At 51.7% G+C, this 25,859-nt stretch overlaps 1 protein-coding gene across 1 annotated transcript in view; it reads right to left on the minus strand.

Annotated features, from left to right (window-relative positions):
- Window positions 1-359: 359 nt before the first annotated feature.
- Slc29a3 (solute carrier family 29 member 3) overlaps window positions 360-25,859 on the minus strand; it is a 33,759-nt gene continuing 8,259 nt past the window's right edge. The window contains exons 3-6 of the mRNA XM_087898137.1: window positions 15,057-15,139; window positions 8,227-8,453; window positions 5,201-5,363; window positions 360-2,101 (exon numbers count right to left, since the gene is read on the minus strand). Coding sequence (XP_087754263.1) covers window positions 1,438-2,101; window positions 5,201-5,363; window positions 8,227-8,453; window positions 15,057-15,139 — 1,137 coding nt within the window. The 3' untranslated portion in view covers window positions 360-1,437. The remainder of the gene's footprint in view (window positions 2,102-5,200; window positions 5,364-8,226; window positions 8,454-15,056; window positions 15,140-25,859) is intronic.

Below are 25,859 nucleotides of genomic sequence, written 5' to 3' on the forward strand. Positions count from 1 at the left end.
CGGAGGAATACAACTAAGAAGGGAAGACCTGCCCTACCTAGATGTGGGCAACACAGTTCCAACCCATGGAACAAGGTCTGGACTGTGCACACAAGGTGATCAGCCAGCCACTTCCACATCCACTGCTGTGCCTTTCTACCCTGATGACAGGGACTGTATCCCCTTAGACTGTGAGCCAGCAGAAACCCTTCCTTCCTTAAGCCACTTTAGTTAGGTATTTTGTTACAGCAACAGGGAAAGGTAGTGCGCCCCAAGCCCTTGGAGGTTCTTGTACCTGGCCCTACACCCCCCCCCAAATCACCCAATCTTAGCACACTCTTTTCTGTCAAGACTTCAACTGATGGAGACATCAACTAAGCTCACATTGAAAACCCCAGTATTTATTATGCCCTTGAACCAAGAGCCCCAACAGGCTGTAAACATGACTGTTAAAAAGACTTCCTCTGCCCTAAATAGGCTACAGAGTCACATAGTCCTCATCTGGGAACAAGCCTACCAGGCCCAGTCCCTGACACAGAGAGAATTCAGGAGAACCAGGCCTCAGGCAGGGAGGGTTAGGAAGCCCGCCTTGTGGGGCTTTCCAGAAACTCTCAACCACGGAGCCCGGGGATCAGCACAGGCTTGAGCTCTAAGTCTGAGCACTGGCCATTGCAGAGGGGACCTCAAATCCAGGAGCCTCTTTCAGTATAGGGACCACTAAAGATTTTCTCCCACCCTGTTGTCAGTTGGAAAGAATGAGACTGGGTTCTGACCTGTGACAGCACCGGTTAGACACTTCTTAATAATAAGTTAGGGTACTTATTAGCCACAATGGTAACATACCCCCGCTTTACAACTGTACTTTTTTTTTTTGAGACAGTATCTCATGTAGCCCAGGTTGGCCTCAAACTCCCCATGTAGCCGAGGATGACCATGAACTTCTGACCCTCCTGCTTCCACCCCTCAAGTGCTGGGATTACAGGCTTTCACTAACATGTCCAGTTTATGCAGTGCTGGGGATGGGAGTCAGGACTCCGTGAACGCTAAACAAGCACTGCATCCTAGCTACAATTGTATCCTTCAAATGGCTTGGAGTGTTCTCTTGAAGTGTTTGGAATGTCTCAGGGGTTTTTTTTGTTTGTTTTAGCTTATTTTTTGAGATAGGGTTTCACTGTGTAGCCAGACTGGCCTTGAACTCGCAGCAATCCTCTAGCTCAGCCTTGTGAATGCTGAGATTACAGGAATGAGCCACCAAGCTGGTCTATATCTGGAATGTCATCCTGTGCAAGGATGTGGCTCAAAAGCACCCTTAGAGAAAGGCAGCCTAAGTGGGCTCTGCTCCGCACCAAACGAAACACCAGCCCTTTGCTTAACACCATCTGAGACCTCGGCTCGCCATGTGCATCTGTCTCCCAAGGGCCCAAGCCTCACGCAGTACCCACATTCTTGCTGCCCCTCCTAGATAAAGTGTTCAAGCAGGGCTGCACAGGCAGAACCCAGCATCAAGCCCACAAACATATAGAAAGACATCACCATACTGGTGGCCTCAGCCAGCTCCCGGGGCACGATCTTGGGCCCGTAGATGAGAACCAGTGTGCTGAGGTAACCGCTACTGAGCCCCAGCAGGCAGGTGAAGAGCACTGGGTAGATGTCAGACTGGAAAAGCACCACAGTCAGGTGTGATCGCGGCTGGTAGTTACAGAGCAGGAAGAGGGGCACGAGGCAGACACGCAACAGTGCCAGTCCGGGGAGCACCTTGCTCCGAGGACCTGGTACCTGGATCCAGGCTGTGACCTGTCGGCCACAGAGGTCGGCAAAGTTGAAAAGGAGGAAGACGGTGAGGGGCACAAAAAACTTGGAGGTCCACGGAGAGCCTGTGCCCTTGTGCATGGACTGGATGTTGGTGGAGATGGCAGGGAAGATGAGGGCAGTGACAAAGTAGAGGAAGACAGTACAGAACCCAAGGCCAGCCGTCTTCTTCAGGATAGGTCCCAGGGGTGGCGTCTGTACCATGTGTACCACTCCTGACCCAGGGCCCACTGAGGAGGCACTGGGAGTGTCCTGTGATGGATCGTCTTCACCAGAAACCACGTGGACTGGGGCAACCGGCCTCATGTAGTACCTGTAGAGGGACATCGACACAGTCAGTGGGTCACTACAGAACCCATCATTCAGCAACTCCAGGGACACAGAAGGAGAGGCCTGGGAATCCGCTTAACCACTGTGGGACTCAGAAGAGCCCTCAGAGACCCAGCAGGCAAAGTCTAAGCCCTGGGAGTCTCTTGTCCAGAATCCCACAACATGATGTGGAAGGGACAGGTTGTTAGAGATGGCTTGTGTTCTCTCTGACCAGCCTGCCAGACCGGACCCCAGTCCCTGAATCAGAGGTGGTGACCATACCATGAACAGGAAACTACCCAGGATCACTGCACAGTGAGTGGAGGCCCCAGCCTGGTTTTGTTTTATGTTGGAAAGGAGAGGTTTAATTAACTTAAAAATAAAAAATCAGAAATAGCTGGGTGGTGGCAGCACGTGCCTTTAATCCCAGCACTTGGGAGGCTGTGAGTTTAAGGCCAGCCTGGTCTATATAAGAGCTAGTGCCAGGAGAGCCAAGGCTGTTACACAGAGAAACACTGTCTCAAAAAGAAAGAAAGGAAGGAAGGAAAAAAAAACCAGAAATATAAAATGTAAGCAGAGTGTGATGACTCAGGCCTGCAATCCTGGCACTTGGGAGACTGAGACAGAGGGATTGCAGTGCGTCTGGAACTAGTTTGAGTTACACAATGAGTTCCTGTCTCCAAACCAAACAACTAAAACGGTGTGGTGGAGGGGTAACAGGGTGTGGGGTGTGACTCAATGAGTAGGGTCCTTGCTCAGCATCTGTGAGGCCCTGGGTTTGATCCACAGGACCACATAAACCAGGCAAGGTAGCTCATATGTAATCCTGGCACTTAGGAAGTAGAGGCAGGTGAGTCAGAAGTTCAAAGTCATTCTTAGCTACACAGTGGGTTGAAGGCAGCCTAGGCTACACAGTCCATTCCAGGGTAGCCACAGAATGAAAGCCTGTCTCAAAAAATAAGCAAAAAATACCCCTCCCCTACACAAATCTCTGAGAAATTTTACACATGTACACACACGTGCACACACACACATGCACATACACAGATGGTGGACGCATACACAGATTTCTGAACATGGAGTCCAGCTATACAGATCTTAAGACCTCAGCCATAGTACCCAACTAAATTTACAAATATCACACACAACAGCGTAGGTCACGCATCCCAGTCCTCAAAGCACACACCCATCACAGTCTGAAGAACACTAACTTGTGGCTGTCCTGTCACACACAGGGCTCTATGCCCTCCCTCTGTCCTTGCACACAGTTCAGCGTATACTTAATTGTTCCCCTACAGATGACTTTCAGGTTGGTCCAGTCTTTCAGGACTGCCAGTCCTCATGGCAGAATGTAATCTACACACACACCTGGACACACATTCCCTAGCATTTTGGCGGGGTATTTCTAGAAAAGACCAGTGGATTCAAAGGTTTGCACTTTTAACCTATATTGTGGACGGAGAGAAGAAACTTCTTTAAGTACTCTGACCTCCCTATGTGCACCATGGTACATCCCCCCACACACACACACATTCATCATGTATACATGGTAATAATACAAATTTTAAACAAAATTAAAAATAGTATTGATAGAAAGAAGCCAGGCACAGTGGTATACACCTGTGATTACAGCCCCTGGAAGGAAGAGGCAGGAGCATCAGGAGTTCAAGGTCATCTTCCAGCACCTTGCAATCTCAAGGAGCCCCAGCTCAATGAAAAAAAAAAAAAAAACAAAGAAAATGCACTGTTGCTACTACTAAAAATATAATACACTAAAAGTAAAATACAATTCTGTTAGCTAGAAACCGCCGTTTAGATAGGAAGTACCACTTATCCGTGCTCTGTCCCTTGCCAGCTCTGAGCAAAGTGACTTGTTCTGTGACAGCGTGTATTTCATCCTTTTAAAATTCTAACCACTGAGCTGGGCAGTGGTGGCACACGCCTTTAATCCCAGCACTTGGGAGGCAGAGGCAGATGGATCTCTGTGAGTTTGAGGCCAACCTGGTCTACAAGAGCTAGTTCCAGGACAGGCTCCAAAAGCTACAGAGAGACCCTGTCTCAAAAAAAAAACACACACATACAAAAAAATTCTGACCACTGTAAACTCATGATGTTGGTTTACTGGCTGTATTCATCAGGATTTGCTGCTAGAGAAACAGAAATATATATATGTATATGTATATGTATATGACATGTTACAATGGCTGTAATATATACCTTATAGAACCCAGTGCCACCATCCCAGGGATAGCATCACCTACAATGGACTGGGTCCTCCCTGTCAATCACTAATTAAGAAAATGCCTTACTGCTGGATCTGATGGAGGCATTTTCTCAACTGAGGTTTCCTCCTTTCAGATAACTCTAGCTTATGTCAAGTTGACTTAAGACTAGCCAGCACAGGAGGACTGGAAGCCGAAGCCAGGGTTCCCAGCTCATAGCTGAGAGCAGTCGAGCCAGTGGTGGGGTCATCTGTGTGACTCTGGGCTTGGTTTTATGCTTTCAAGACAAGCACTCTGCCAACTTAGTCCCAATTCTCAGCCCCAGCTTCAGTTTTCAAGAGCAGCAGAACGCACAAAAGACACAGGCACAACTTGTGAGAAACCGGGGAGCCCGCCGACCGTGAGCTGAAGGTAGAAGTCTGGAGTCCTGTTCACCCTGGCCCTGCTACCTCCTCCCTCCCTGACCCCTGGCCTCCTAACTTGCACATGGAAACATTAACAACCATGGCGTTAAGAGAAACAGGAATGCGTGAGTGTAAATGAGATAGACAAACTCCGCTAGGCTGCACTCCTGCTGGAGCAGGGGGTGATGGCGGAGGTGCGTTCAGTAGTTAGGAACCATAACTCCTTATTTTTCTTGCCCAGTCCCACCTCTGCATATAGTCTTCCCGAACCCCAAGCTTGCCAGCCCTAGGGGTTTCAGAGGTGTGATCAAAGTCAGTATTTCCACCCAAGATCAACTCACTGACCCCGGAACAAAATTCTGACATGCTTCAGCCCTCTTAAAACTCACAGTCCTAGGGAACAGGCAACCCATAAGGACAGGGACCTACGATCCCATTAAAGGACCAGATGTGGAGGGCAAGACAGAGGGACCTCACCTGACATACTCCAGCCGGGGCAGCAGAAGGTAGAGACACACACAGAGCCCAAGGAAGACCGCTGCCGTGAGAAAGAAGGCAAGGGCGCTGTCCTGCACGTCACTGGACGCTGCCAGGTCCACAAGTGAGGCCACAGCGCTGACCGTTCCTCCCATGGCTCCTCCTGTGGAGAGCAAGAGGACATCACAATAGGCTCAGGAAGACACATGGCCTCAGAAGTCACACACACACACACACACACACAGTGAAAACACCCTGGTGCTCACAGCATCTGAAGCTGGATGGGAGGTTGGGAATGGGGGCTAGAGCTGGGAGGGGGGTCCCCGCAGCCTGAGTTCCAGAGCTTTGGACAGTGGGCGAGTGTTTCTGTCCACCTTACTGCCGCTCCCACACTGCAGGAACTGCACTTGGTTCCAATAGACAATTCTTCCAACTTCCTCCAGATAGTTTCTACCAGCCCAAATGGGGCTGGAAGTCGGAACTTGAGACCAGGCAAAACACGCAAACTAGCAGAGTGATCAAGGGAACTCACGCTTAAATCAGAACCCAATCCCTGTTTGACCCTTCAGCTTGTGTGCTCTCTGGAAAACCTCTTGACCTCTCTGGGCCTCAGCTTTGCTCATCTGTAAGTGGGAGGGTTTTGAGTGCCCACCCCTTAGGACTGCTCTAAGGATTAAAAGGATTATTCCATGTTAAACAGATTCTGACGCAGACAGGAGCCAAATGCCAACTAAATCTTCAGATTCCCAGTTAACTGTTTGGCCATTCCCATCTTTCCCACATCAAAGCAGCAGCAGCAATGGAGTAAACCCTTTACCGGTGGAGGAGGGGTGCCCACTTCGGAGAAGCTGTAATCCCCACCTGGGAGCTCTGGAAGAAGCAGGGTTAGCTCAGAGAGCCGCTCGGTGGCCGCCGGAGGAAGAGATCTTAACAGCCCCACTGACTGATCCCCTCTCCCTTCCAACTTGAATCTACAATATTATCGGCGGCAGCCACAAACTGGGCCTCCGGGAGCTCATCCCTCATGACTCCCGCTATCTCATCAGTTATGGAAATACATGCAAATGAGGGCTTTGAAAAAAATAACCAAACCACCAGCACAAAACAAATGAATTGTTCCTCAGATGCCAACATGCACAGAATTCACAGATGGGCTCCTCTGGACAAAAAGCAAAGGCGGGCTGGGGGCCACAGGGAGACTGAGGCACCTCAGCTGGTCCAGGGTGCTGGCCTGGTTGGTGCCAGTGAGGGCCCCACACATTACTTTCCTCCAGGGCTGACATCTCGGCCCGAATTTCACCTACCCTTTTTAGTTAAGCCAGAGTCTCACTATGTAGCCCAGCCCGGCCTGATACACTCTTCCTGCCTTGGTCCGTGATGTACTGGGGTTATAGGTGTGTGTCACCATACCTAGCATCCCCCACTTTTCCAAAAATAGACTAAAAAAAAAAAATTCCCAGGAGACACTCTTCTCTGGAGCTCTACAGGTGCACATGAGGGGCCACTTGCCTGCTTGTGTCCAGCAGGGCTGAAGCTGAATTGAAGGGCTCCAGCAGAATGGAGGCAGATGAGCAGATAAGAGACTCTTTTTGAGGCCAGTGGTGACAGAGGGATTAGCATTTGATGGCCAGTCTGCTCAGCCCAGACCTGCCTTTCTGGAAGCAATGCCAGGAGCGTGTTGACTGTACTCAGAAAACTCAATGACAAGTTCATTTTTATTTTCTTTTAGGCCCAAGGGTTTCCTGGGATAGAAGCGAAGCCTAATCCTATATCAAAAATGGCAAGCAGACGGAGTTCATATCTAGACTCTGATCCAAAGAGAGTAATTGCCTCAAGTGCTGGCTTGAGAGGGAATTAGAGGCTCAGGAGGAAAGATAGGGATCTATTAGTGATGTCTGGCACTGGTATAGAGCAGGGAGGGGATATGCGCTTGTCAAGGTGCCTGTCATCCCTGCCACATGCTACCTGGCATATTAACTAATAGACGCAGTCCTGCACATCGTGCAATTCTTCTCAGGTAGGCAAGTGCTTAAAGCAGTCTTCTGAACACCAGGGACACACCGGGACAGAGAAAAGAGCAGCCTCCAGGCTTGCTATAGGGGACAGTGGTCTTCGCATAAAGCAGATGCTAACTGACCCAGTTCTGTTTACCTTGTGGGGCCATCTAGGTGAATGATAAAACTGCGAAGGTCCCCGTAACAGGCTTAGCATCCACTTGCAGACTTCAGCTAGAGAGATGCCCCAAGTCAGGGCCCAAGCAAGCCACGGCATGGCACCGTCTGGGGGAACCAGGAACATAGTCACTAGGCTATCAGCTCTGATAGGACACAGTCTGGTCCATCTTCCTGCCCCTGGCAGGGGGTGGAGCCTCCATAAAACTAGAAAGGAAAGAAAGACAGAAAAGAGGGAGGAAGGAAAAGGAGGGGGAGAGGAAAAATTAAAGGGAAGGAAAGGGGACTAGGAAGGAGGAAAGATGGGAGGGAGGAAAGAAGGGAAGGCTGGTTTCAGAAAGCATGCTTTGGAGGTGCAGGGTACTTCCATCGTGTCTGTGATCTTATCTCCCACCTAACCACTCTTGGGCTGGCAAGACTTCTACACCTTCCAGGGAGCCACAGAGACCAATCTGGAGTCTAGATAGGCTAAGGGCTGTGGAAGTTGTTCCCCATATGGCTTCCATTGTTACATCAAAATGAAGTGCTGTCCGGGTCTTCTCCGATGCTCGTGCTGTGTGCAACCTGGACCTGTGCCACAAGATAGCCCAGGCAAACACGGCGAGGACCACAAGGAGAACCACCCAGCCCAGGGCCTTAATTGAGCCACTCCTGCGGACACTGAGCGGAGCTGTGGAGAGCCAACTGTCTTCTTAATCCACTGACCAAGCTGCAGGCTGAGCAGAATGAACAACTCTCAGCTACCGTCGTCTCTGGGATCGTTTGCTTGGTGACACTAAGAAAACAAAGTGGACCCAGGACACATTTCCTTTTCCGGAAGGACCACTGTGGCTCCCTCTCATGCTGGGCTCTCACCTGATATCAATGCCTGGGCATTCCTCATGGGAAATGAGCCTGTCAGACCATACACGCTGCTATTGAAGATGGTGGAGGAGCCGCTGACGATGGCCATGCACGCGATGGTGACACCGAAGAAGCCTCGGGTCCAGGAGGAAGTATCCACCTTCACTAGCACAATCATAACCATGAAGATGGCCAGTGAGACCGACAGCGAGGCCAGAACGCGGACATTCACCGGGACCCTGGGAAGAGGACCAGAAGTGGTGGGAGGTGGTTGGACTCCCCTCAGGACTCTACGTGGGTCAGCTGGTGAGTCACAAGAGAGAAGGGGTGAGCCTCACAGGTTGGTGAGACTCAAGACTAAGACACCAGGCAAGACGCCACATTTCCGTCTTCAAAACTACCCTCCTGTTAAACCCATCTAGTGCTTAAACTGCACAGCCACCCTGCTGCCTTCTCCAAATTATGCAGTAGGCAAGGGAAGAGGTTCACCATCACTGATGTCACAGAACTTGGTTTCTGCCCAGTTTTCTCCTAAATGTTCTCCACACCCCACCTCAGTCACCTCCCACTCCAGCTCCATGAGTCTAATGCTCCTCACACCCCACCTCAGCCACCTCCCAGCTCTGTGAGATAGGCACTCAATCCCCTCCCTGTTCACAGGTAAGGAAGCTGAGCTCAGAGAAGTTAGGAGCTGGCTCAAGGTCACTCACTCAGCTGTGGGCCCAGGAGCTCTCCTAAGGGTTCTTCTAGAAGGTTTTAGCTGGAACAGCAGCTGCTGAGACCATACCCTCACAGTCCAGAGCCAGGACCCCATGCATTCTATAAAAGCACTACCCTGCACCCAAGCCAAGTACTCCAGCTACCTCCCCAGCTCACTGACCCGGAAGGAAGGCAGGGATGGGGACCATGAGAGATGGCTGTGCAGGTCTCCACTGCCACGAAGAGAACACCACCCCAAGGCTGTCCAAACCATCATCAGATTAGAATAAGTTGTAAGTCTGATCAGATGTTCAGTTTCGTTCCCCACTAGCCAGAGAGAAAGTGGGGGCTGAGAGAAAAGCCAGATTAGATACAGAGATGTTTTCTGGACTAAAACAATAGCAACTGAGTTCAACTTATAAGGTAGAGACAAACAGATCTGTGCACACAGCCAGGTGGGAAGTGATTTGCATGGAGGGAGGAAAGTGTGATTACAAGGAGTTCCTGCCCCTGGCTGATGCTACTTCTGGATCCAGAGAGGCAGCTCAGGGCTGGAGGGAGAATGGGACGGCCCACCCCATCCCCCTTCGTATGGGGAAGAACACAGAGGGAGTCCCCAGAAGCCGGAATGGGCTCTTCTGTGACCCTGTGTCTTGATGACTGTCTTACACACAGGAACTGGGTGATGACTGCATTCCCGGAGCACAGGCACACACACCAGGGCGACAGGACTCAGTGCACTCCAGTACTAGATACTCAGGCAAGAGGGTTGGTGGCATCTCGGGGCACGGCTGAGGGGCCTCAAGGAAGAGGACACGTAGACACAAGAGACTGGCTGAGCCTTGTCAAGAGGAGTTGGAGACAGGCAGAACCCCAGCCTGCATGTAAGCATCCCAACTACCTCATGAGCCAGGCCTTAATCTTCAGAGGGGGCAGGCACATGATGGGTCCGCAGGCTTGCCTGCCAGTATCTCTTCTCTGGGAGAAAGTGTTTCTTCGTGCCAGCATGATGGAGGTGGTGGGCCATGCCACCCTCACCAGTCCAGATTCAAAGAACAGTCATTGGTGATCCTGGCTACCACAAGTGGCCCACACAGCTCAGTCAGTCCTCCCTGGGATGGTACCATGGATCACGCAGTAAGTAACCGCTGGAGCATGCCCCACTGCTGGTTGCCACTTTGCCACATATGGACCACATATGGAGTGCACCCCCATGAAGATGCACAGAGCCCCGGGACCATGGAAAAAGGACCCAGCTATACCTGAGGGCAAATCTGACTTTTTCAGTAAGGGAACATGAATGACTATTTCCTGTTTGCCATTTATTCCTGCATGCACCTACCCACTAACACAGAGACATCAGGGTTCCCGGGAGGGGACAACACAGCCTAAAACTCCACAGACACTTCCAGGACTAATTGGACATGACAGATGACTGACTTCCCAATAGTAGTCTACAGTCAAAGGCTGGTTAGATTGGTGGATACCCATCCTAGTTTCCCCTGGGGGTCAGGGAGAGCTCCCTTAGATACCAGAGGGCTTTGGTGGCTCTCTGTGGGGCTGGTGACAAGGTCTCCTCTCCTGGTTACTTTCTTGCTCTCTCCACATTCACCCCAAATTCACTTCATGCTCGAATTTTTCCTTGTTTTGGGGGGCTGATTTTGGGAAACTTCTAGCCTTAATAACCACTAGGGCCCCATACTAAGGTGCCTCTTCTTAGACTCTGTGGGGCTTCAGACAAGGTAGGGCAGGAGGGAGGGCTAGGTGGAGTGGCTGGACCCCTGGAGCCCACAAAAGGCTGTCATGATAAATGAACCCAGTACCCTGGAGGTTTATAGCCAAGCCTCAGATGGGAAGCTCAAGGTGACCCTACACACCTACTCGTCCCACAGAGCCCCACCTTCCTGGCATAAGAACTCACTCACCCACCCACAAGGCAGGAGCTAGCACACTGCCTGGCCTTGTCAGGGATTTGCTGTGAGACCTGGACAAACATTCCTTCCCTCTGCTCCTTCCCTCCTCATCTCCAAAATGAGGTTGGCCTAGGGGATCTGAGGGTCTGACTGAAGAAATCCACTTGGTGACACCTTGGGACACCAGTTTTCAGTGACTTCCTGGGACACCTGGTGAGGACTGTTGGAGGCAGAGACTGGCCACAGAGGGAGGAGGTGTAATGCAGACAGTTGCCCCAGCTACACCTCCCTCTGCTTCCTGCCTTGTCCCTAAGCTATGGTGATAAGGTCCTGTGGGGTGCCTGGGACTTCGGCAGAAATGGGTGGCTTCTTACTCAGCCCCACCACCACCACCAAGAGGAGCAAACAGCAAAAATCACCCACTGGACTGCTTGTGACTGTCCCTTACCTACCCAGGGTTCCTTATCTCTCTAGGTCCTGCCTAAGCATCCCACAGAAGAGCCCCCAAGTCCTTAGAAGACTTATGGAACAATTCCCAATGTCCTAGCACTGGATGCCATGACGTCGGAGGCTAGTCTTACATATACAACGGGGCACACTGCCTTTCCTCTTACAGGGCGGGTGACTTGGGATGGAAGCCCCTGGAATTCTAGGGTCATCTAGGCAAGTGCTGGCTCGCCTGGTGTTCTCTTCTAGGTGTGAGGCAGGCTGAGAAGTCACACCACCCCATGAAGCTGGAGGAGGGTCGCCCATCCCTTCACTCCCCTGCCAGTGAGCTCTCAGGACCCCAGGGGATTGATTTCTTCCAAAATGTAAATCTAGCTCATCTGTATTTATAAAGCCGCAGATTTAACATAATAAAACACTTGGCGATTATGGATGAGCCAGTCAGAGAAGCCAGAGTGCTCCAGGAGGGAGGGAAGGAGACGTTTCAATCTCCTACATTAAATAAAAAGCAGCTTCGCCCTAAACTGTCCTTGGCAGCTGGCAACAAGTAAGGCTGGAGAGCTGTTCCCCCAGGGCCCTCAAATGTAGCCTGAAGTTGGGGCTAGGGAACCTGTGGAACCACTTTCCTGCCCAGCCCTCTCCTAACCACCTTCCCCCACCTGCCTAGCAGCCTGAGGCCTGGCCCAGGAGGCTGCAATGCTGGGAACTAAGCATTCACAGGTAGCCTAGGTTTTCTAGTGCCAACAGGGAAGGAGATCCTTCTGGAAATAGAGCCCTGCTCTAACCTTGGTGACCAAGCGACCCGAGGTAGTCTCCTGAGTGGGCAGTTTTCCTTTAAGCAGGGCCACTGATTGGCTCACTGGCTATTAGGAGTGGATGTCATACACTCCAAGATCCCAAAAGGAACTTTTCACTGTTACTGCTGACCCCAGAACTGGACCACGAAGGAGAACATCGGGGATGTGGCCCCGCTGTGGCACGTCTGTGACCTGAACAGGAAAAGTAGGATGTTGTTCCAGCCTCCGAAGTCACTGCACACACATGGAGATGCAGCATAGGGTTAATAGGAATGTAGACTGCCCCTGTCAGATGGTAGCTTGGATCTTAAGAGGGTGGGGATTCTTGTCCACAGGTAAGTGAGCTGTCCCAGCTGGATAAATGCCCAGGGTCACAGAGCAAGTGATTTGAGAAGTCACAAGGCCTGGAAGGACAGAGGGTGGGTGGGATGGACCTGCTTGCCACTGCAAGTGCTCTTGTCTTTGTGGTTTTTCTTTTTTTCGTTTTTCTTTTCCAAGTCAGGTTTTCTCTGTGTACCGTCTCTAGCTGTCCTGGAGCTCTGTAGACCAGGCTGGCCTTGAACTCAGAGATCCACCCTCCTCTGCCTCCCCAGTGCTGAGATTAAAGGTGTGTGCCATCACCACCAGGCCTTTCCTGCCTTCTTCTGAGCCCTTCCTCTCCGCTCTCTGGGCACTGTCAAGAATTCCACTCTGTCTTCAGTAGCCGGCAGTGCTGAGGAAACACCCAAGTCAGCTCTTAGGCACAAGAGCAGGAGATAGACACTGGCCAGCTGGGACAGGGACCCCAGAACAGCCACTCTGAGAAGGAGGCCAGGAGAGGTTTTGGTCCTTGGTCCCTTGTTACCTCTTAGCCTTGCCTGGAAGCTATACTTGAAGATTTCACTGGAACAAAGGAGAGATACCCAAACACCTCATGGATGAGCCAACTGGACTGATCAGTTCCTTCCACTTCCCATGCTCATTGCGTTTTTCTGCCTTAAATCCTTCATGGAGCCCCACACTGGCAGCTTCCTGGGACCCCCTCCTGCTACGCAGGAGCTCTGACCTCTGTCCCCGAAAGCTCTTTTTCTACTTATCTATATCTTTCTTTCTGAAAACTATCCTCTGTGGTGTGTGGATTTCAGCGTATTAGCAACTCAAGAACCCAAAGTCACTGGCTTGGGTAGCTGTGAGGCTGGTCACGGAGAGCTCAGAAAGGCTCTGTTGAACTCAAGGATACCCCCAGATTTTCCTTGATCATTTATACCCCCAAAGAGTGTGTGTCTGAAGTCTAGGGACCTAGCGGGGAGACCTCTGCAGGTAGCCCTAGGGGCTGGAAGGTGAGGCTGAGTTCTTCCCCTTCTCTCAAACTACACCTTAGAGCAGCGGTTCTCAACCTGTGGGTCGAGACCCTTTGGTGGTCGAACAGTCCTTTCATGGTGGCTGCCTAAGACCATCAAAAAAACACAGATACTTATATTAAGATTCTTAACTGTAGCCGGACAGTGGTGGCACATGCCTTTAATCCCAGTACTCATGAGACAGAGGCAGGTGGATCTCTGTGAGTTCGAGGACAGCCTGGTTTACAGAGCTAGTTCCAGGACAGTCAGAGCTGTTATGTAAAGAAACCCTGTCTCAAAAAATCAATAATAAAATTAATAATGATGATTAATAATAAGAATGATGATTAATATATTATTATTTTTTTATGATTGGGGTCACCACAACATGAGGAACTATATTAAAGGTTACTGCATTAGGAAGGTTGAGAACCACTGTTTTAGAGGGATATCGTTTCCTTGACACTCCCTCCATGGGGATATGGGGTCTCTGTCTCCTTGAAACAGAAGAGGCTTTGTGACAGCCCTGACCAGTTGAGTGTGACAAAAGGGACACTATGTGGCTTGTCCCTGGCTTTCACAGAACACTGGCTCTTCAGCAACAATGGGAACAGTCTCTGACCCCATGTGAGCAAGCCAACGAGGACAGACAGACAGGGAGGTGGGAAAGGACGAGCATCTCCAGCCCTGTGCTGTCTGACTGCATTAGCATGTTCCAGGGTAGCCTGGTTGCCTCCAGAACCTCAGGTAGCAAAAGAAACTAATTGCTGTTACTGTTGCAAACCACTGATTATGGGTCAGAATCTACTATAGGACTGTGCGCTATGCTATGATGTGTTTTGAAAGACTGCTCTGTACGCAAGCTTAGAATGCACATAGGGTGCATTCTGCTCTTGCCTCCTGTGCCCAGAGCAGACATTACTAATCAATCCCAACACCCTTGCTAAGGTCAGATCTGCCTTAGAATGCTTTTCAGCAGGAGATCCAAGAACTGATAGACCAGAGCTGAATGAATTTGTCACCACGGATCTGAAGCTTCTATGAAACATGTTCAAGGAAAACCCAGAATTTTGGACCACAGTGAGGCCATGATTATTGCCTAGAGGTAGCTTCAGGAAAATGCAAATAAGGTATTAGTACTATTGCCACTGTCAGGTCAAACTGAGACTAGACAGGAAAGGACAGCCACCAGAGGCTACGGGCCAAACCAACTTACTTTTCTCTCAAATAATTCCTTCTTCCATGGTGTACACAGAAGCCTTTCTGAATCATTACCTGTGAGATGCCACTGTGAATAGGGGACTCACTGGATGGTATCATCAACATATTACAGAGTAGGTAGGGCAGGCGCTGTTAGCATCTAGCTGCTCTCGGGGCCTGTAGAAGAACAGCTTCCTCAGGCCTTGGCCTACAGCAAGCCACACAGTGTCCTGACTGCAAGGGCCCGTGGCTCTATAGGTCTCTCAAAGGGAGATGGCCTTACCTGGGTGTCACTCTAAGTGGCTGTAAATGAGCACTGGCCCCTGACTGGAGCCCCTGGCACCTGCTCCAGTCTGTACACTGCATGGCAAGGATAAACTGCCTGCCTCCAATTTGGGGACCACCATTTAAGATGAAAACTCCTGCTGTAGAACAGAGGGGCATGAAGAAGGGAGGGGGTGACCTACCTGTTGACAAGCAGGAAGTTGGCCACGAGGCATAGCAGGGAGGGCACAGTAGAGGCGACTGCCAGGTAGCTCTCAAAGTAGTTCTAGAAACACACAAGGAAAAGGGGGTACTGAGGGCACGAGGGAGGGCTGCTTTCCTGTCCCAGACACCTAGGAGCCATGGTTAAGTCCGCCCACCTCCATGTGGTTCCACCCCATCTCCAACCTGACAGTCATTCAACCGATAGCAGTCAATGACAACTGTGCTACCTTAGTTGTGCTAAGTGCTGAAGTCACAGGGAAGGAAGGCTTTGACTGTTCTCGTCTCCTGGGAGACCCACACTTCCAGTGCTCCACTTGCCCCACCCACAGATTGGATCGTGGGAGTGAGGCTCAATAGAGAGTTAAAAAGGAAAGCCCACCCTATTAATCTTGTTGACTCTTTGACAGAATGTGGTAACCGGCCTCTCAGATGGTTTAGACAAACTCAGTCCTGGGAGATTCAGCTCTCCCAAGGCTACTGCTAAAAGTCAGAAGGGTAAGTGCCTTCGAGATTAGCCAGGAGAAAGGACAATCCTCAGGGAGGTGGAGACTATTCACCCAGTGCAGGATCAGGGACTTGCCTGGTCTCAGCAAGCTGGGACTCAGGGCTACAGACTAGCCTAATACAAATTGAATGCATCTCTCAAAACCCCCAAACCTGCCCTCTCATTGGGAGAGACTTGATTGTGCGACTATTATCTCTGGGCATCCCCAACTTCTCAAACAACCACAGCAAGCTGTGAGGGAGGGGGAGCCAGTGGCCCTGGCTTCCACCCCCAGTACTACTGAGAGGGGGTTATGAAGAAAGAGAGGGAGAGGAAGAGAGGGAGGGAGGGAAGAAGGGAGAGAAAGAGGCAGAAGAAGGGAGGGAAGGAGGGAAAGAGGAAGAAAGAATGGGAGGTAGGAAAGGAGGGAAAAGGGGAAGGAGGGAAGGAAGGAGAAAAGCCAGCCAAGGGTTGACTATCTTGCTTTGGTCATGAACCCCAGATGAGCTTTGAGCTGCAGGAAGGGCTTACAGATATTAAGCATTTGCTGTGTACCGAACAGGAGGGATTTAAATGGATTACACCATTTGACTCTAAGCAAACAAAAAGAAGCATCGAGTATTCCGCTCTGGAGTGCTTAAGAAATGCGATGCACAACTCGCAACTGAGGAAACAGATCGCAGGAGCCAAGTGCAAAGAACAGCGTGTGTAAAGCCCCCATTCTGTCTACAGGAGGATGGAGGAATCCAAGATGTGCTTCTCGCCCCTCAGGAACGCAGCGCATCCCACTGGGAGTAACAGGAGGAGTGTGAAGGCTTTTTCACAGCCCCAACCCCAGAGAGCTGTGAGAATTTCCTGCTAAGTTTGTGCAGTTGCTGCTGCTTGACAAACCAGAAGCGAGGTGAGTTGCAAGGCGTTCCAGAGAGGAAGTGGGCCCTACCTTGGAGACAGTGGAAACTGATGGGTGTGAGGGAGAGGTCCCAGGGGTGGTGGGGCTGTGGTCAGGCCTTGACAGGGGATCTGATTGCGCAGACAAAGATGAAAGGCATAAAATGTCCTGGGTAAATCCTAGTCTGCAGCCCTGACCCTCTGAGGTCCCTTTGAAGGCTGCAGAGGGCTTTGTGCTCTTTGGAAGGGGGCACTCTGACTGTAAGGTGACAGCCTTGAAATTAAAATGATAATCGCAGCTCATCAGCCGTGAGCCTTAGAAATAGCCTTCCGCCTCTGAGGTGCCCCTTCATTGTCCCCGTCCTGATGGGCTCAGCAGAGCCTGCCCTGGGCTGGGCAGTCAGTCAATTACCTCCTGACACACTGGCTGAGTCCACGTGAGGCCAGGCAGGCAGAAGAAGGAAAGGAGAGAGCAAGGGACAAAGGCCAGATGAGAGCTAATGGGCAAGTGGAGAACCCCTATCCTTGGCAGGCCCCCTTCATCCCTTGACCAGACCTGGAAGTGTGCCCACATGAGGTGAAGAACCCGGTTCACTTTTTCCAAGCATGCTCAGCATCCCTGGGTATATTAGGGACGGGGATTTTCCGCGTAACTGAATAGCTGGTAGCTGAGCTGAAGGCTGTGCCTTTTAAGGTTGAGAAGCTTTTCAACACCGGGACAACTGCATTGTTAAATTTCAAACCCAACCCGGGACAAACAGCTGAGGTGCCTATTAACATATCAAAGCGGACCGGACCTCCAGGTTCTTCCAGTGTCCCAGGGTCCCTACCTAGTATAACCCACTCTCTACCCTGAATTCTCCAATCCAGGAACTGGGCTGCCTTTCCCCAGAGGCTCTTCCCTATATAATCCAGACATTTTGGTTACCCACCCTTTTGTATCTTTGGCCTCCTGGCTACTGCACCTGGTTCCCCTCTCTCCCCTTCCCCCACCCTTCTCCCTACATGGCTCAGCTCTCATGTCCACTCTGGACTCTCCCAGATGTCTCTGACTCTGCTAGGTGAGCACTCTACCACTGAACTACAGTCCTGGCTCTCTTTATTTTGAGACACAGCCTCACCAAGTTGCCCAGGCTGTCTTTGAACCCACTTGACAATCCAAGCAAGCCTTGAACTTTTGGTCCTGTCTCAGCCTCCTAAGCAGCTGGATTACGGGCCCAGCCTGGTGGCAGACACTTAAGACGGCTCCACAACTTCCACCTGGGGCATCCACAGCCTGGTGTGACCCATTGATCATCCATGGACTTCTGCCCAAGAGAAGTAAGTAAATGTGACAGACATACATGACTGAGTGTCCAACAGTACGAGATGATGTCTTGCTAGGTTCTGCATCTCCTTGACTGGGAACACTGGTCTCTCCAGCCTCACCGTCCCATCTGTGTGAAAATGCACTGCTCTCTGGGAAGGACACTTGATATATGTGGTACCCAGGCCCACCAGGCCTTTGCACTGTCTACTGTCCAGGCTGGGCCCTTTAGGCTGTGCATGGGTCCCTTTAACTCTCCCAGAAGGGTGTTGGGGGTAGGGGGTTGAGTCAATGCCCCAGAGTTAGCTCTGACCGATGAGAGGCAGGAAAGGAAAAGGGTTATAATTCCCACCCCAACTGTGGTCCTGAAATGTGATGCAGTTGCCATGGCTTTGGGGGAGACAGTCCATGTACCTGGGTAGTAGCTGTGTGTGTGTGTGGCTAAGCTGTAGCCAGCTCTAGGTGGCTACAAACACCTGAAAACCGGTGTTCGTTCTCTGTGCCTGTCTCATGTCCTTGCCCCTCACTCTGACCCCTAGCAGAACCCCTGCAAAAGGTTGGCTATGTGATGGAGGCCAAGCTTTGGCCAAGCCCTGTAGAGCGGTGTGGTACTGGTGCTGTTCCTACAGACTCTTGGGACAGAAGGTAGAAGACGGTGACAAAGCAGAAGCTGAACCCCAAGCACCAGACCTGAATCTAGTGGGCCACCCTAGGCACTCAGTCGGGGCTGGGCAACCGTTGTCCATCCTAACAGCGCCTTCTCTTTTAACTCATCCTTTGCCGGTGTCCCAGCACCATGTGCAGGACAGCACAGTGCACATGTGCACGGCTCCCTTTGGGGGTCTAGAGAAGCACACTTCCATGGCACAAGAGACACGCCATGGTAAACACAGAAGAAGGTGTGACCAGGGCCTTCCAGTAGACTCTGTCTGGGTGGCAGCTGGAAAGACTGGAGGAGTGTGTCCACAGACAAGGCAGAAGGGGGAGGTGGAGAGAAGGGACTCAGCATGAGGTAATGTGTTACTTTGCTTCGTTCCCTCTGGGAGACAACCTGAGGTCTTGCTGCCCTCAGCCGGGCACACTGCCGGGATTCTAGACAGCCATGCTCTCAGGTGCTCATGCCAGAGGGGGCCTCAGTCCCACTCTGAGTGCCCAAAGCCAGTGTGAAGTGAGAGCCGCTCTGAGGAAGCAAGAGGCAGAGTTCCGCCCTGGGATGCCTGATCTGACCGCAAGCTCACCATCACCTCCTGGGTTGTCTGCATGCTATAGACTAGGTTCAGGAAGGGCTCACCGGCAGACTGTGGAGGCAGCGACATCAAAGGCTACCTCAGCACCCATGGTGACTAGAGTGGGCAGGAGAAAGCCACTCAGAACATCTGAACACTCGCCCACACAGCCCTTGGTTCATATTGCAGTCTGTCAGTGCAAGGCAGGCCTAGAACAGGCCCATTTTATAGATAAGAAGCCCAAGGCTGGAATGAAGGGGATGGCTCAGTGGCTAAATTCCCATCTTCTAGTTAGGGTTACTACTGCTATTATAAACACCATAACCAAAAGCAACATGGCGGACGAAAGGGTGCGATTCATCTTTCAATGCTTAGGTCACGTCCATCACTGAGGGGCAATGGGGCAGGAACTTACTCCTTATGGCTTGCTCAGGCTACTTTCTTATGCCATCCAGGACCGCCTACTCAGGGGTGACACTGACCCTAGTGAGCAGGGCCCTCCCACACCGATCCCAAAGAAAAATGTCCCCCATAGGTTTGCTGACATGCAATCTGATGGAGGCATTTTCTCAATTGAGATTCCCCTTTCTCAGATAACTCTAGCTTAGCTTACGTGGAACTGACAGGAAGAAAGAAAGAAAGAAAGAGAGAGAGAGAGAGAGAGAGAGAGAAAGAAAGAAAGAGGGAGGGAGGGAGGGAGGGAGGGAGGGAGGGGAGAGAGGGCCAGAGTGCAGGCAAAGGCAAAGCTGGGTCAGAAGCACAATCCTATGGCTTGGTGGGGAGGTGGGGCGGGGAGGTGGGGCAGGGGCGGGGGGGGGAGGGGATAGAGACGGACTTCTCACAGGCCAGCTGGCCTGGCACATTCAGGAATGAACAGCAAAGAGACAGTGACTCAACCAAGGTAGAAGACGAGGAGGCCGACAAACAAAGTTGTCCACTGATCTTCACACTTAACCCCAGTGGGTAAATTTCAGAGAGGCACACCTGATGCTGGTGGTAGGCCCTTCTCACCTAAGACCTGTGGGAACACCTGCCATTTGACTCTGTAATCAGGGTGTCTCCTCCCCACAGCTGCATGAGCCCATGCTCCATCGCCTGCCTCAGTGGCTGAGACAAGCCTTGCAAGTGGCTCTTGGGGCACATCAGTACAAGCCATGTTTCTTCTCCAGGCATTATCACACTTTTCTGTCCAAGGCAGCAAATGTTGGGGTTTGTTTGAAACCTCTTCTCTCTGTCGGTGGGGTGGCCAGGAGTGAGGGGATGCGAGAATTGTCTCCTCCCCTCCTCTTTGTTCCCCATGGGCCAATAGCTCTAAGCAGCGTTAAAAAAAAAAAAAAAAAAAAAAAAAGTCTTGCCTTTTTTGACCGCAGGGGATGGACAGACGTGGTCAGTGGTTAAACAGAGACCACGTTAAAGAGGACAGATGGTACGGGCTGGGGCGTGGCTCAGAGGCAGCGTGTATGTCTGGCACATGTGAGGCCCTGAAGTCCATACCCAGCATTACAAAACAGTGACAAACCAGAGGTAGCGTGGTGAGCAGTGGTGGGCAAATTTCCAAGCCTCTTCCAGATGGGGTCGGCCCCCCAAAGCCTCCCATTCCCAGGTAGGTGTGCCAGCCCAGAACCTGGACTATAAACAGAACCTAGCCACGGGTGCCTGGTAGCAGCAGCCTCTCAAGGGCCCGTGAGTGTGAACAGGCCACTCCAGGTCAGGGCAGGGGGTACGTGCTTCACTTGCGGTGCAATAAGGAAAGCCATTTTCATCTGCTGTGCTCCGGTGTGAACCCTAGGAATCAGAGAACCACTACTTCAATGAAACTTAAAAGCCTAGCCGAGCCAGTCAGCCAGATGTGAGGCCATTTTCTAGCAGAGAACTTCCTCCAGCCACCTCGCTGAGAGGCCCCCATACTAAGCGGCTCTTCTGGAAGAATCTGATTCTGGGCTCAGGGTCCAGGTAAAGAGGTTTCTCTGGGCAGGGAGGCCCTGAAATGAGCCTGTTTATCTCTGGCAGGCCTTGGATAAGCTTCCTCTCCTCGGAATGCCATTAGGACCCTTTGATATGAGCGGAGTCTATTAGTCACGAGCCACAGTAGCCTCCAAGTCTGAAGCTGCTGCCACTGAACAGTTCTGTGTGGCCCCCACCTCCAGTTTGCAGTGGAGGAGGCAGCTGGGCTCCTGCAGGGTAAGAAAAGTGATTCCAGCCTGGGGGTGGTAGATCAGGGCAGCCAAGCATTACCTGGATCACAAGGCCATGAAATTAGCAGCAGTGAGCAGGCTGAAGCCAAGAACGATTGGCCACGCAGGCGCATGCCTTCGACTCTATGGCTCTACGGCCTGGGATGTTACGGATGTATCCTCACCCTGGTACAGTCTGCTTCAGGTGGAACAAGGTAAGAGGTAAACAGATGGAAGGCATTGGCTTCCTGCACTCCTGAGGTCCCCTGAGAGGGGACATGGGCCTGGGATATGGGGAAGTTTTAGAGGCTACGCCATCTCCAAAAACCAGATAGGAGGCCAGATCCCCAGAGGCTGGCTGGTGGGGGGAGGGGAGTAGGGGTTCCAAGGAGAGAACAAAGCTGAAGTTGGAATCAGATAGGGACACCTCAAAACACTTAAGTCAGTCCATCTGAGCCACCACAGGTCCCTAACGATGGGGAACCCCCATCAGACGGTTCTCCCAGCCCTGGGTCCCTTGACCCTTTGGGCCATCTCCAAGGCAAGGCACATTGAGAACAAATCTTACTCTCCAAAGAGCAAAGCCTCCCCAGCCCTCCGTCCTTGTTCATACTTTCTGGTCCCTTCCAGAAGGTCAGCAGAGCTCCAGGGGACTTCTGGAAGGTGTCCCCACTTTTCCTATCTGCACAGAGTCCCTCTTCCTTTCCCATCCTAAGGGAGCACTCCTTTTCACCCCATGGCCAAAAGGAAGCACTGCCCTTCCTCCCCTGAAGGGGGGGTGCTCCACCTTAGCCCAAGCTGACTGAATCACTGCACCAAGACTGCCTGACTCAGCTGCACTTTCTCCTCCAGGGCTGGCTGACTCTTCCTTCTCTGTGGGTCAAGAGCTAAAAAGAACTAAAAATTAAAAAAAAAAAAGCATTTTGACTACACTGGTCCTCCTCCCACCAGGTCCTTCCTTCCCTTCCTTCAGGACTCCTAGAAAGTCTTGACTCTGCCCTCCCTGTGGAGAGCTCTGTCTGCCTTCCTCCTTGGCTGCCCTGGGAGACTATTCCTGCCTAGGGTCCAAGGTCCCCACAGCCTGCAGCCCCAAGTCAGGTCTCCGTCCTCATCCTCATGGTATCACATGCCATGCCTTCCACAGAGGGTCCAAAAGCCCTCCTCTGACATGAGGGTAGTCTTGGAATCCCGGAATGACCCCTGATTTGGAAAGGAAGTCTTGGATCAGACTGAAGTGGAGGAAGGTGAACCCTGTACCCAAGGCATGAGGTACACATGCAAAGAGAGGATTTGCACATGGAGGTGGGGGGCCAACACAGGAATGCTGGGTTCCGAGGCCCCCAGAGGCAGCAGGATATGAGGACTGCTCCTTCCAGAAGCCTTGGCTCCTGCCGCCCAGTTTGACAGGCTGCTGAGTTACTGAGAAACACCTGCCTCATCTGTTGGCATCCACACACACCTCCGAGCCCCACACAACTCGATCTGTGCCCAGTCCTGTATCACCAACACAGTTGGCGAGGAGCAGTCCTAGGGCAAAGTGTGGCTCGCACCTTTCTGTAGACATGAAGATATGGTCCCTCCTGTCGTTACTGCCTCAGATGGGGCCCTGGAAGCCTGAAGTATTTGATCTCTGATCCCCATGGGCCAGGCTAGTCTCAACTCATTTTGTATACGTGCACACACGAATGACATGTGTTCTTCGGGTGTGTGCACTTATGTGTATTTGTTAATGTGGAGGTCGGAGGTCAACGCCAGATGGCCTCTTTGGTTGTTTTCCATCTTATTCTTTGAGACGGGGTCTCTCACTAAACCCGGAGCTCGTTGCTTTGGCTAGACTGGCTGGCCAGCAAGCTCCAGCGATCTTCACATCTCTACCCGCCCCCACTGGTGGCATTATACATACTGCTCATGCAGGCTTTCGTATATGGGTGCTGGGGATCTGAACTCGGGTCCTCATGCTTGCATGGTAGGCGCTTTAGCCACTGAGCCGTGTCTCCAGACCTCTTCTCTTTACTCTTAAAGATGGCCATGAAGCCCCCAGTCACCAATACAGAAATTGAGGCGGCCAGCTCTCCCAAACCAGGGTCCCCCTGCCTTGGGCCAAGGAATGAAATGGCAGTGCTCTTTCTGACAATCCTGTACCCCCACCTGCCAAGCCTTCCCAAGGCCCCAGGAGGATAAGCCAGCATCTTTGCTGTTCCTCTTTCTATTCCTCCTACACCGAAACCAGCTAGCCAAACAGTGGCTCTGGGGGCCCACGGAAGGAAGGGCCAAAGAAAAAGGATCCTGAAAAACACACACACTCACCAGCGACAGTCACTGCGAGGGTCCGAGTCTGCCTGTCTCTCTTTCCCTTAAGCCATGGGGACACAGAACGGTGACCTTCTTAGGAAACTCCCTAGCACTCATCTAGCCATGCAGTTTCTAGAGTTCCTCGGTGGGGCCCAGGCATCAGTCAGGGACAAAGCCATGCCTGAGACGCAGCAGTTCAGGACGTGCGGCCACTGGAGGGGCCTCTCTGCTAGCCTTGCCAGGTGCTTCCTCCCACATGAATGGCGGTTTCACTGAGGCAACAAACTTCTCTGAAGATTCATGTGGCACCAAAAGCTACAGGTTGTGACTGGATTAGGTGTGTACACATGTGGGGCACGCGCGCGCGCGCACACACACACACACACACACACACCAGTGACAGTCTAATGGAAACCCAGGCCCTCCATTATCCCTGCAGAACTTTCTCAGCCAGGGCCTAGCCAGGGCCTACCCTTAAGAAAAGTGCTCCGGGCTTGTGCAAGGGCTCCGTTTAGCTTTGTTCTCAGCTTACCCTCATGGATCGACCACATTAAAAAGACACCGGCAGACACCCAGGCTACCTTCTAGCACGCTGAGGAGATAGTCTCTGGATCCTAAGGATATAGGTGGGAAGAAATAAAACCAAAGACAGAGAAAGAAAGGGAGAGAAGGATGGGTCTGGTGGCAGTACAGGTGGAGAAGGCTAGTGAGCTGGTGGGGAGAAAATCAAGAGGGAACGAGAGCTGCGGAGGTGGCCAGAGACAAAGAGAAGAGCTGAAACAGAAGGGGGGAGCCATCGCAGGTGTGGCACACTGGGAACCGCACGCTGGCCAGACTGTGGTTAGCAACAGAGGGTAGACAAGAAACCCCAAAAAACGACTTGTTTTTGGTTCTTGAGTCTACAGATGGCTTACAGCGGCCATCCACGCGGGCCAAGTGATGGTTAGCTGGCAGGGAGAGAGGCGGCTGTGCCTCATGCCTGATGGCCACCTACCCACACTCTATGACAGACAGCTCGAGTTCCTTGCAGCCCACTGACCACTACTATCTCTTTTTGAGGCGTGGTCAGGGCTCTAATTCACTTTGGTGTGTGTGCAGGAGTGGAGAGTAGCGCCGTTATTTGGGATTGCACTTTTAAAAAGTTCATGACCAAACAGGCTACCTCTCCTCCATCTGGAAAGAGATCCATGTCACACTAAAACCTGCCTCTCTCTAGGACATCAGCGTTCCTATACTGGGGATAGTCTTGCAGGTCTGGTCCCCTGGCAGCTGGCCACATCTGCACCTTGGGAAGCAAGTCTGCAGAATAGGGCTGGGAGCTGAGTACACACTAGGTAACCCAGCACTGATGGGGGCTGCAGCCCCACTCATCTGAGCAGCCACCAGCACGTTCCTTCAACCTCTACCCACCTCTGTGAGCAGAGGACACATGTCCTCACACCTCACAATGGCAGGAGGCGTCTTACATTACAGACTACAGCCCATGACAGGCTGGGAAGCAATGGGATAGGTCCAGGCCAGAGTTCCATCTTACTCTATTTTCCTTTTTGCTGCCTGTCTTTCATACTACAGGTGAGCTGGACCATTTCCTGGGACCCTTTCCTTTGACCACCCTCTTCTTCTCATAAAAAAAAAAGTAAAGTATTTAAAGTATTTGTGTGTGTATGTGCGCACGCGTGCAAGAAAGAGAACACCACATGCATGCCTGGAGGCCAGAAGAGGGTGTTGGATGCCCTGGAACTGAAGTTACAGATGGTTGTGAGCCAGCACATGAGTGCTGGAAACTGTAACGGGGTCCTCTGCAAGAGTAGCCAGTGTTCTTAACCTGTGAGCCATCTCTCCATCAGCTCCAACAAGGTCCTGCTCCTGTTAACTTAGTAAGCACCCCCAGCAGGCTGTCTAGGTACCATCTCCACTCCCCACGGGCCCAGGGTCAAATCCAAGGGCAGACTATCCCCAGCCAGCCTGGCTTACACGGTTGCCTGTTATACGCGACTCCTCACACCTGCATGCAGAGAGGGGCTTTATTTACCCAATGGCTCGATTCACATTTTACTGGGGATTGAACCTAGGACCTCCCATACACAAGGCACATACTCTACCACTCAGTTCATTCCCCCAGCTCTCTTTTTGCCTCCAGAGGGACCGGGATTGCATACAAGCCTACACCAGGCTGAAGGAGTTGTGTGTTTACATGTAGACACCACTTCCTGGAAGTGCAGCTTTGTTGCAGACACTGGCTTTGCCAGGTGCTGCAAATATCATGGTCAGAAGAAGTGGAAACACTTTAAAACGCAGGCACAGAGGGCCCAAGAGTTACTGAGGGTGACACATAGGATACTCGGCTTAGTCCCAGCTGTCAGGTATGTATTACTGGGTGAGAAGTCCTCACCTCTGTTCAGTGTGGTGAT

This window comes from Myodes glareolus, chromosome 18 (assembly GCF_982192425.1).
Source record: "Myodes glareolus chromosome 18, mMyoGla1.1, whole genome shotgun sequence".
NCBI classification, from domain to species: domain Eukaryota; kingdom Metazoa; phylum Chordata; class Mammalia; order Rodentia; family Cricetidae; genus Myodes; species Myodes glareolus.